At 40.7% G+C, this 12,497-nt stretch overlaps 1 protein-coding gene across 1 annotated transcript in view; it reads right to left on the bottom strand.

Moving 5' to 3' along the window:
* Nucleotides 1-12,265, bottom strand: part of PLEKHG7 (pleckstrin homology and RhoGEF domain containing G7) — a 29,919-nt gene extending 17,654 nt beyond the window's left edge. Inside the window, exons 1-7 of the mRNA XM_065663984.1 lie at nt 11,561-12,265; nt 10,389-10,411; nt 6,177-6,304; nt 4,892-4,932; nt 2,905-3,000; nt 2,073-2,222; nt 74-169 (exon numbers count right to left, since the gene is read on the bottom strand). Of these exons, the coding sequence (XP_065520056.1) occupies nt 74-169; nt 2,073-2,222; nt 2,905-3,000; nt 4,892-4,932; nt 6,177-6,304; nt 10,389-10,411; nt 11,561-12,265 (1,239 nt within the window). The remainder of the gene's footprint in view (nt 1-73; nt 170-2,072; nt 2,223-2,904; nt 3,001-4,891; nt 4,933-6,176; nt 6,305-10,388; nt 10,412-11,560) is intronic.
* Nucleotides 12,266-12,497: the final 232 nt, after the last annotated feature.

Genomic DNA, 12,497 nt, shown 5'->3' with positions numbered 1-12,497 from the left:
TATGGGTGGTTTCTCATCTCCTTTTATTGGGCTGGTCTCTGATCTCTGTAAGACTGTCATTTTTTTTACTCACCTTGTCTAACTCCTCTAAGTTTGCAAAAAGTCTCCATAAATCCACATCCAAGAGAAGTTCATTACTCTGGAGGTATTTTAGAGTGTTCATAAATACCTTTAAAAGCAAAACAAATCCATGTTACCGATTGTTTGAGGCAATTCAATGTTTCTGTCCTCTTTTTTGGCTTTTTCCTGAAGAGAACATGTTTGCGCTGTGATTCTTACTAAATGATTATTTCATCTGGGGAGGGCAGAAGATGACACTGTGAAACTTTTCCAGACCTGCCTGAAGGCTAAATAGTGGGCTTTGTGTGAGGAGGAGGGTATGAGTGATGTCCCTGGGGTGTTCTGTGGCTGCCACAGAGGCAGCTATGTCCCTGCTGGGTCCCCTAGCATTCTTTCTGTGTGAAAGAATTAATAACATCAGAGTGATTGTTACAGATTTCTGTAGTGATGACTTTTCTAAATGCTTTCCTCCATGTCCCATGTATCTGCTGCTATAGGTGTTGTATAGAGTTAGTATGGTGGTTAAGAAATGGTTGTAATAGTGTAAGTGGAGGGCTCATGAAGGTTTTTCATCTCTTTGGGTTGTTTTATTAACCTGTATTGAGTGAAAACTGCATGAGTACTTATCGGCTGTTTAAGATTTTATAGTATTTAAGCTCTGATGGTGATCTTGGAGCTGTGCTGAATCTGACCTAAATCTGAAAAAGGCTTAAACAATGTAGATTACTGAGTAGAGGTTTTGTATATGTGTGAAAAGCACTAATGAAAAAAATAAACCCACCAAACTATCATCCAGGTGCCAATACTGAAGAGTTAGTGAGAGGGTTTGCTTAGCCTTGTGTAATTCCTGTCACCACGAGCAGTTGACCTGACAGTTTAAAGGGGATTTACAGTGGTCTTAAAGTTCCCTGTAGAGATTTGTTAAAATCGGTGGAATATTCCTATACTGGGAAGTATTTAGAGTAGCAGGTATCTTTAAAACTGGTACCAAAATTCAGTGGGTTCCTAGCATGGACTGAATAGTTCACCATTCACAGGTCACAGGAGCCTGGCTAAGGTTTGTCTGTGGGTTCCTACATCAGACTCACCAAGGGGCCTGAGTGTCTCCTGTTGTCATCATCCTTCCAAGGATTCACCTGATTTTAATCTTCTCAGATCCCTGAACAAAGTGTATGGAAGGAAGGATGCTTCCATCTTGCCAACAGCTGGTTGTGGTCATCCACTTTCCCTTCCTGTTCTGCCCCACCAAGGAGAAATTCAGACCAGTTCTCTATTCCTTTTTCTTTGCAGTACTTCTTATACTGCCTGGTCTAACTTCTCAGCAACCTGGAAAATGTTTCACTAATCTTTTCCTTTGACTAATGAGAAAATGGAAATTTTCTTTGCAAAATAAGAGAAAAGTGATAGAAGGTATTTAGGGAAGCTTCCATCCTTTTAAATGCGTACACTAACTTTTGATGTGTGATGAATGTAAATTGTGCAGCTATTGTATCAGGGTCTAATAGTCATATTTCAAAGCTCTTAAAATTCACCATGATGGAGGTAATTCGGAGTTTTTGGGAGAGGAGTTGTTTTTTAGTTTCCTTGTTTTCTTGTAATATTAGAAGTACAGGTCTGCTGAATTCTGAGATTTTCATGCTCTATATGGAGTTAAAGTAAGATTATAGTGTTACAGACCAGTAATAGAGAAACATCTAGTATGGTCAATTGGAGAGTGGCTTCAGTTCACCATTAGTAAGAGGAATAGTAGAGCATCAGCTGAAATTACTGACAGGATCTGCAATTAGATGGTGTTTGCAAAGCACTAGAAAATGATATCTGGAAGAAGAGATGCTATAAAGAAGTTAAAAACCAAAGGGAACTATGGAAACAGGATGAGCAGGTAAGACAGGATCAAAACCAACTGCTTAAGTCATTCCCTCAGAGACAATGAGAGGTTACAGGTGGCTTTATGTCTGCCATGCTGACAGCAGGGCAAATACTTATTTTTGAGAAATGAAGTCTGAAGTCACCATTTTGAGAACCAGCAAATGATCCAGAAAGTAGGTGCATTCGCTTGTGAAAAGTTCCCACACTGCTGCTTCTTTTTTCACCTCGAACCGGCTGTCGACATCTTTCTGCTCTGTCTGTTGCGCCTTTATAAATTCATGCCAAGATTTACTCTATTGATTGAAGAAGAAAGAAAACCACCGACTGTTGCAAAGAGCCTGGCTGCCAGTGTTAGTGATTCTTTTGAAAGCTTAAAGAGGCCTTTAAAAGAGATTTTTAAAAACAGACGTTTTCCTCCACAATATTGGTAACATAAATGTACTGAATTTGAAGATAACACAGTATGATAGTCTATGTTTGAAGGACGCTGTATGAAAAAAATAGTGGGCAGCTTGCAAAGGCTAAGGAATTTAATCTGTTGTGCTGCTGCTGGAAAGCTGGGATGTATGAGAGCTTCCTATTTTCCAGATGGTATAATCAAAGTACAGAAGGACTGGGTCTTCACAGGTGCTTAGATATTTTGTTTAGTCCTAAGGCAGGTGCTGTCACCTCAGTGACCTGCTCCAAAGTCAATACCTTGCTAATCCCCTTGCCTCTCCATTTTATAGAATCATAGAATTAATTAGGTTGGGGTAGAACTTTAAGATCATGAAGTCCAACTGCTACCCCAGGACTTCCAAGCCAACCATTAAACTATGTCACTAAGGGCCTCAAAAATATATCTTATGCATTAATTTTACAAAAAGGTCTCATATCCAGATTAATGTAATGAAAAATGGTAACTTGAAAATAAGACAAAGTTTTTTATCCCCTTCTTTAAATATCTTTGGTACAGTATACTTAGCATTTTGATACCTTAAAGCAGAAAAATTCATACGTGCTGCAGTCTATGATCTTAACAGTTGAAAGACAGTTTTCCAGATCAGATACTTGCTTCTGTTTGTCTTTACCCTGTTGAATAACAAAAAAGTGCCTCTGATTCATACAGTGTTTTAAAAACTGTTAAGAAGTTTACCCAGTTCAGATCACCTCACTCTGATCTGTAAGGAGCTTGCCCTTAACTGAGTGATTTCCTTTTATCTCCAAGACTCTCCTACACAGACATGAAGCAATGATGGCAGGTTTACTTGTAGCTATGGGTGGGGTCTGTAGGTATGTAAGGTATTATTTATGTAACAGAGAAGTTTTTGCCAGGGCAACTCATTGGTATGGTAATAACAAATAATGGGCTACCCTCAGAAGACAGAGCAAATAAAAGTCTTTGCTCCCTTCAGCCCTGTCAGAAGTAGGGAACAAAAACCTCATGGTTGAAGTCATCCTCCTGCCATAGGCATGAAAAGTTTGCAGGCTTGTTTATTTTTTGAGCTACATGTTGAAAACAGCTCCTTTGGTCAGCTGCAGAGTAGTGTCTATAAAATGAGCTTCAGAAAGCTTGGAGAGTAAGAGGAGTTTGTGTGAGGGATCATGAAATAAATACAATTGCTTTTGGTTTGGTTTTATTTTTCAGGCCAACAGTGCCATGTAAAAAGTTTAACCAATATTTATGAACTATAAATTAGTGCTGAGAGCATAGACTTGTAAGTCTATATGTAAGGTGTTTGCTGAAGTTTTATCTGCTGTCTGGAACAGTATGCTCTCACTTTAAGGATTTCTGCTGTCTGAACTTTAGGCACTGAACGCAAGCCAGTTTTGGAATATGTGTTTGATTATAATATTTGAAATTCAGAGTTTAAGCTCAACTCTTAATTTTGAAAGTTAGCTTGAAATGAAGCAGAAACAGTAATTCAATTTTATGTACACCCACCTAACCAATGTACCCGCAAGTTTCATGGCATTCAATAGTTTCAGAAATCACTTTTGGCTAAATATCAAATGCATTTTATTGCTGATTTCAAATATTTTTCTTGATTTAAAAATTCTCAGTTTTAGACCATGCTCCTTCATATGGTATAAGAATGCTATCAAATGAAGTGGGGATTATCGTATGTGTAATCTGAGTATTTGCATTGGTTTCACTTGCACAAACTCTCCTTTGATAGGTGAGATTTAGAAGATAAAATGCAAATAATATGAGGAGGGCACTGCACACAATTCCATGCTTAGGAGCGCAGAGATATCAAGACACTTGTAAACAATCATTTTTAGAATGATGAACAACAATCAGAAGGGAAATTTAAATACCATAGTAGGTGAAAATTTTCATAACTGGAAAAGACACAGAAATGTGTTAGACAAGGAAATTAACTGAACTGTGTTGGTGTTTATGCTTATACTTGCAAGTGTGTGTGTGGGGTGCCCATGAGGACAGGAAAGGCCTAAGAAAGCATCTAGAAAGCTACTTTTATAGGTGGAGCCTAGATCCCTCCCACATGAGTGGGAGTTAGGCAAATATTCCAGAGCCCCAAGGGCTTAAGATCTAGGTTGGCATGCAGAAAATACAGGATGCACTGTGGTCAAAGCAACGATGAGACTGACTTGCCCACCTTGTGCCCTCTTACCTTGGAGAGCTGCACTGGACCTGCTGCTGCCCCTGAACACCTTGAATGAGAGAGAGCTCTTGCGCTGTCTTGCCAGCTGAGGGCACCTCTCTTTCCACCACCCATGGGGATGGGGAACAGCAGCACTGACTGTTTTCATGTGCAGTGGTGCTGGTGGCTGTGCTGGAGCTACGGGCCTTCATTGCAGGTTAATGCCCAAGCCCAGGGTGGGCTGCGACCTCTGAGTTCAGCTTACCTGCTGGCTGCCATTCTCCAGAGGCAGTAAAGAAACTCTTTTTTACCCAAGTTAGTTGTGGGAGAAGGCAAGGTCAGTGCAAGGGGGAACAAAGAAGTGAAATACTCACAAATCCTCTTTTGGCAAATGGCCACCTTGGTTTTTTGGACTCTAATGGGTAAAACAAGTGTGTTATTAGTAAGGAAACAAACAACTAAAAATAAAACTGTTATTTATATGTATGTATGTTTTTTTTTTTTTTTTAAGATGAAGCCTGCTATACTATACTCTACTTGGCTCAGATTTAATACTTGTGTTTAGGCAGTTTGTGCACCAGACTTAAAATGCATTAAGCCTGTTGGGTTCCTCCCAGCAAGAATTATGTCTGTCTGTGATGGGATCTTGGATGATGCTAAATACTCCCACTTGCTGCAGATGATCAGTGTGTGATTGCCAGTTCTTTACATGGGAAAACACATCATACCGTAAGATATTAGTTGTTTTGAAGCAAGAATTGGGCTTTATCTGCTCATTAGTGATATCTTGGAGCTATGCAGGTATTTAAAACTCCTGTGAATAAACAACCGTTCAAACTCTGAGCCTCAGATCTGTCATGGGACTGGCACAATGCTGTGGGCTGTAACTCATGGTCTTTAGTGAGGAGTAGGGAAAGCTAAGGATCTAGCTGTAGGACTGCACTGGGTGAGAGGTGAGGAATGCCTGTGTTTGTTCAGCAAGAAATCTGGAATGAATTTCTTCTGTATGTGGCACCTACCTTCAGGCAAGTGTGTCACTGGGAACCACAGTCAAAACTTTCTCCTTTTGGTTTTTGAAGGCCTTCCTCACTCTGTCTGGGGATGAATGGCTTGTTTGCTTTCATGAAGCTGCTGGTTGTGACCTTGACTGACTTATATTTTAGGGAACTTAGACCTCTGGTGACCAGCAATCTATGTTCCACAGTAGGCATTTGTGGACATTGATTGCAGGTCCACATTTCGCTGGTGGAAATTCCTTTGAGCAATCTCTACCCATAAATTGGGTCTGTTACCCTTGTGATTGAACACTGCTGGAAACAGTCACACGGGCCAATCTCTTCCCTCTGCTTGAAGCTGTACAGGTTGGGATTTGTAATTCATTTGTGGATGGAGATCCTGGCCTGGCCTATGGAGGAGGGAGGGGATCTGTGTCCTCCCCACCTCATCTACCTATTACATTTTGTATTCAACAACAACGTTCAGGCAAAAAGAGTAAACTGAGGGCAATTTTTAAATTAGCAATGCAGTGTCTTTGGTGTTGGCTAATAGGATCTCCCACAAAGGCTGTGCTGCCTCGTGTGTAACCGTGGCACTGATGCTCCCTCCCCATCACCCACACACATGCATTTGTGGATGAGCAAACCCCACCCCATATCTGACCTGCAGTTAGCAAGAGGGCGGCATGGGGCAGGTAGTCCATTGCAGTGTCTGACACCAGGAGGTCTCCAGGGAACACCTCGAGTCCTGGCAGACTCACTACCACAGAGCTACGCCTGCGCCCTTCTGGTCTGTGAGATATAACAACAACAAGTCAACTTTCTCTGCTCATGGCTGCAGAGAAGCTTCTGAAGCACTCCTTTCAGCTAAAAACCCCAAATCACAGTGGCTATGAAATGATGTGCTAAAGGAACAATGAGTACAAAATTTCGGTGATCGACAGGAGGTATCTAATTATCTTTCTAACTCCTCCACATTGCTGCTGAGATCAAGGTGCTTATGACCATGGCTTGCCTCAGATAATAGGTACTTAGGGAGCTTAAACATGGGAAATTCCTGGGTTCTTCTGAGATTAGGCAAGCGAGAGGAAATTTCAGAATGTGTATTTTGGCACTGGAGAACAAAGGAGTAGTTAAATCCCATGTCCCTAGTCAATACGTGGGTTATCATTACTTTTAAGCTTCATATAACTTGAGTGATTTCAAGAAAAGATGATGTACTAGTGAAATAGTTAAAATGTTGGGTATATGTTGTTTAATATTTAACCTTTTGGCCAGTTTGTGCTATTGTTTTTAAATCTTTTTGACATTTTTCTGTTAATTCAAATACTTTGTGTTTTGAATGTAATACGACTTAGAGGCCCTGCTGATCAAAACCAGATGGCTCTTTCTAACTATTGTTGTTACTAATAGAGGGTGTTGTCCAGGATATAGATCTATCAAGTGAAGTGACACAGGCATTCTGTATCCAATAGCATGTTTGTGCCAGAGGCTGCTTGCATTCAAATACAGAAACTACTGGTGCACATCAAAATCTTTTTGGATTTTGCTAGTAACTCACACCAATACCTAATTAATTCTGTTAGTGTACTGCTGCAAAGTGACTGGTGTCTACAGCTGCCTGTTTTACTGTCTTCAACTGACTGGTGCATGAAGACTCCATTAGAGTTCAAGGGGTCAGTAGCTAAGTAGCTGAGGGAGGAAGCACAAAGTGTGTGTACATACATGCATTTTTTTCAGTCACCACCTATTGTGTACAGTATTTTAGGTCAGTTAAATATAATTACTGCTTTTTTTTTTTTTTTTTTCCTAGGCAGATATGTTACTGAATATCTAGCCACTTGCCAAGGCCTGATGTGAAACATGGCAGGTATATTTTTCCCCATAAGTGCATGAATAGTCACTTGACAACTTACCAAGTTGCAGGTGAGCTCTGATGGAAAGAACCGGGAATTGCTATATACAGCAGGACATGGAAGCTATGCTTTCTGTTAAGAACTGACAGTGACATTGCTTGCAGTTGATTTAGTTCAACCAATTGAATTGTATAGATGAAAGACTGGTCCTAACAACTGAGGGGGTTGTAGGCTAACGGGGGGCCAGGTCTTGGACTTTTAACACTTGAAATATGGGCATATTACAGGTTGGAAACTACATGCTGGGGAGTTTACAACGTGCAATGGTTGAGTTCTCTTAAGAGTTTTTCCTTTTCTGGTAGTCCTGCTGAATGGGGAACATTGGATCTGTTTGTTTAACTGGGATTTACAAGGAGACTGAGGTTCATCATGAAATTGAACCGAACACATGGTTCGTTAGAGCTTTTATGGGTGGGGTCTGTTTCTTGGTTGTCTGCAAGCCCATACCAGTGCAGGGGATTACTTCCTTATGAGGTGCGCTGAGTGCTACCCTGTGGAAATTTTAAGTGTTGGTAACTATTGTGTTAAGGTGCTTCAGAAGAGCATTATGAGATAGATGAGGCCAGCTCCCTCAATTAATTGAAAAGGAGCTGCCTTGTCAGTTACTGAGAGGACTTTTCTTTAGTTGATTGTCTTTAGGAAATAGTGCAGCCCAGTTTTCCAGTGAATCTCTGATATGCTGAGTGGTGCAAGGAGAAAATGAGCTCAGAGTAAAGGTTTTGTTTTATCAACATTTCCTTCCACAGCAAAGTTGACTTTAGTATCTTGCCTTGTCCCAGCCACACCTCTCTGTCCTTTCTACTTATTTATTTTGGCTGATTATATTTAATCAGCACCATTTCAGCATGTTGCCATGCCGACAGAGATGTACTGGCATTCCTAACTGAGGGCTGTGTGTGGGAATGCTGTTTAAAAAGAGCATTGCTGCTTTAAGAAGGACTTTTGAAAGTACAGCCTGGGAGTGGGGAGAAGAGGTATTCATTAGAACTGAAGGATGGATGTATGGTTTTTAACTGGGATGATATATAAGTAAGTCTTGGAGGACAGTTGCCATCTGTCTCAGTGTGATTCTAGATGGGGAGAATAACCTGACATTTCAAGCAGTTTTCTCTGGCTGTGATAAGAGGGGATTAGCTGTTAAGGAGTTAGACTAATGATCTGGATAAAGAAGGAGCTGAATATAGCCTTTGCCCAGACCTTGGACTAAATTCAACTTAAAAAAAAAGCTTAAAGCAGAAATTTATTTTTGTTATTAGTGGTTATTTTTATATATGCTGGTTATTTTTGTTTTATATTTCTACATTCTAATATTAGTCAAGACAAAAAAATAGAAATTCCAATACATTATGCAAACCTCCTTCGGTCAGTCTTTTGCAATGATGGCTATGGAACAACGCTTGTGTCGTTCTTTGTGTATTCATTGATTTCTAAAATGTCTGGATAGAAGTCCAGAGCCAATATATTAGCTGGCATATAGTGGCTTCCTTCTGAAGATGCCAGGCCAATGGCATTAAATGTTCAGTGTTCTCCTGTTTAGTCATTTGCACGTGGTATCCTTCAAATCCCTGAAGTTTGCCACAGATCACACAAATCTTCACCTTGTCAGTGAGATGCATATCACAGTTTTGAGCTCAGTCAGAGCAGATTCTTCCCATAATAGGTACAGTTCACCTGTTTTCATACCAAGGTGCAAAGATATCTCCCTCTCCTCCTCTCTCAATCTCCATTGTTAATTAAAAATACTGAAGAATGGGTTTGAAATTGCAAAAATTCAGAAAATCTAGGAGGCCTGTTCTGCAGGAAACGTGATTTCAGGTGCACGTACACATCTGTTCAGCTTTGTCTAGGGAGCTGCCTTGTGTAATGGCTCATAGACTGCATCAGCCTGCTCCAACCCACCCAGTCCCAAACATAAATGTGCTTGAAACACAGACCTGTTTATAAACTGCAGGTTACAACAGAGCTTTTACCTGAAAAATGAGTAAACATTGTGAAGAAGAGGAGATACAGCTCAAATAATGATGTTTACTGCATTAACAAGTTAAATACTTTATGGTAGAGTCACAGAAGAAATGTATTGCTGTTTGTTGTGGGGTTACTTCTGTCTTTGCAAGACTTGCTCACCAGTGCTTGTGCTTTTGATATACCTCACTCACCTGCATGACCCACCTGAAATCTTCAAGGGGATCATGCAGTCTAGTGAGCACTGCACCATCAGTGAGAGAGGTAGGGTTATTAAGGGAGGTACTAGCTCCAACTGCCTTGTTGTGTGGGGAAGAAAATAAACTTTGTTTCCCTTCTGTAAACATTTGAGCTTCTGGAGTAAACAAACATGGCTGAATCAAAATCATTTCTAATCGAGCTTTTACTGTCTGACAATTGCTTGTAAGAGCTTGATGGAAATCACTGCACAGATCTATGGTACACAGCACCTTATATTGCTTGCGCTTGAATTGCAAAATTCAAGAATTCTTCTTGGTTTGTAGGATTAACAATCTCCCCATCTATTAGCAGACCTAGATCTGCTTTGCTCATGTGTGAGAACAATATTGAGCTGTTCTGCTAGCTTCTTTGCTCCCATTTTCCTTCCCACAAAGTTTTGAAGAATGTTGCTTGAGATTATGAGATATTTAACATTCTTCAAGCAGAAACTTGACACTGCTAATCCAAACAGCCAGACCTTTTGGCAGTTAGTTCTTAGTGCAGAGCAATGATGGTCCAGCTGAAATATTGCATGAAATATAGCTAAACATGTTGGGGAGAGGGCCAGCTTTGAAAGAAAATCTCATTTAGAAGTTTAGTTTAACAAGCTAGTGATAGGCATTTCACAAAACCAATCTATGAATTGAAGTTGAGTTACACATATGTCTCATTGTTCAGTTTTGTCTTAGAGTGAAGTGGATTCATTAAAAATGTAGAGAAGCGAAGCTTAGGATAAGATAAAACAAATAAATGCGTACCTTTGTATAGGCAATCCACACTGCTGAAAGAAAGTGAGATATTCTTGTTAGTTGGTCAGATGGCAAGCAAGCAGTCTGATTTTATTAAAAAAAAAAAAGTACTCATTAAGACAAATGTACTACATAGACTTAGGCATTGGTTGGTTATTTTTACTGTTGTGGAGAAAGGAGAACTCATTTGATATCCAGAATGTCTTCTGTATTTGAAGGGGGGGGGGAATAGCTTTTGGTCTGTGGCACAGAAGTACCCAGTTAGTAAAGAGCTATTCACCTGTTTGACACCATCCAGTTCAGTTCAGTGAAATGTGTGTAGGTGCTTTGTGTAAGGACAGAGTCAAGCATATGTCTGAATTCAACTGCTTGAGCAAGTAGCCTATAGTCTTTGAGAGTAGATCTCTCAGCAAACCTGACTTATGCAGTGCCTCTCCTTTTGTCCTTGCAATGAAGTTATGGGGGATAGCTGAATGGTAATTTACTTCTAGGAAAGAATCAAAACTAGAAGGTAGCAAGCTAGCTCCTCCCTTGCTTATTACTGACACTGGCACTTGCTGGACCAGTGTACCTTTTTTTTTTGGAGCTGAGCTTAAAACTGAAGGGGGCCAGCGAGTGACAGAGCTGGCAGAGGTAAGTGGAAATCAAGAATGGGTATGGGACCTCTTCCTTCAGTAGTAGGAAAACTTTCATTTGGCTCAACCATCTTGAATGACTTCATTCTTGGGGTTTGGAGGGTTAATAGTCCTATGCAGTAAAACAGAATAGAGAACTGCCCTGTTTTAGGAGGAACTCTGCTGAAGGATCCTGGAAAATAAATCTTGTAAAACTCGAGCTAGAACTGGGTGAATCATTTAGTTTTGTTCTTTCATAGTCCCAAAACCAGTTATACTGGTCCAGCAGGGTGAATGGGCAGAGGTGAGAAAGAGTGGCCATGTGCAGGAGCAGACTAGGCCGACCTGGTCACCACAACATAAGTCTGGAACCATTGTCTCTTGTTGATTTAGAAGGAAATATCTCCCTTCCTGATGAGCACAGAAGTCGGTCTGTTATATCAAAGGAACACAGGCAAGGCTGCAGTTCAGTTAAGAACTGTGATTTTGTTTATGCTCTTAGCCATGATGGACCAACACTGAACATGCAAGACTGAAAAGTAGATTACATCATTCTATTTCTCCTACCTGGACATCCTCCTGTGGTGTAGGGCTGGGACTAGGGATTCTCCTAGTCAGGGTAGCACAGTTGGCTCTCCAAGAGTTTTGGAGACTCTCGCTGGTACTGCCATTGCTGAGACAACCTTTTTGGCTTGGCAGTATTGATCTGGGGCTGGCAGATGCTGGGTTTGCAATAGTTGTTTCAGACTTGGCTTTGGAAGACAGTAATTTTGCATGAACACAAGAAGGCAACGACAATGAGGAAGTTGTAGTACACCGAGGTGGACTCTTGCAAATGTGGTGGAGAGAGCTGTTGTATTCCTTTAGATTCCCTATCTGAGCTATGTCAGAACAGTCCTGGAATGACAGTGCTTGTGAAGCAGAGGTCATCCTTAGACGTCTTAAAGTTGGGGAAGTGGAAATTCTGGCCAGAGCATGCCGGTCAAACTGGAAGGGTGTGTGGTGACTCTCAATGGACTCCTCTACAGGAAGCTTCAGAAGTGAAGGCTCTGTATAGCCTCGCCTTTGGATGTAGTCATCTGGAGGCATGGCGGTGTCTATACAAACTGATACTGCCTGTGTTTCATGGTAGCTGAAGACGTCTTCTGGACTGCTGCTTCCGGACAAAGCAACATTTTCCTTATGAAGATCAGCTTCCTTGTTTAGAAGTTCCACACTAATGCAGGTTTCCTTGACCGGCTTTGGAGAATAATCAGACTTTGGTTGTTGCATTCTTTATTTGTAGCATGCAGATTTATAGCTGCTAGGAAACATGATCACAAAAAGCTCTTAGTAACTTGCCACATGAATTTTCATATGGGAAAACATGCAAATGGAAAAAAAATCAAAGCAAAGTAATGTAGATATGTGCACTAGCACAGGAACAATTGCCCACACTTCAAATCCTGCTTAAATGCAGATTTTAACAGTTGCAGGACCCAATTTCAGCAAGCAATGGTTTAAA

This window comes from Lathamus discolor, chromosome 1 (genome assembly GCF_037157495.1).
Source record: "Lathamus discolor isolate bLatDis1 chromosome 1, bLatDis1.hap1, whole genome shotgun sequence".
NCBI lineage: Eukaryota > Metazoa > Chordata > Aves > Psittaciformes > Psittacidae > Lathamus > Lathamus discolor.
Note: the sequence above shows the minus strand (reverse complement) of the source record. Positions and strands in the feature narration are given on the sequence as shown.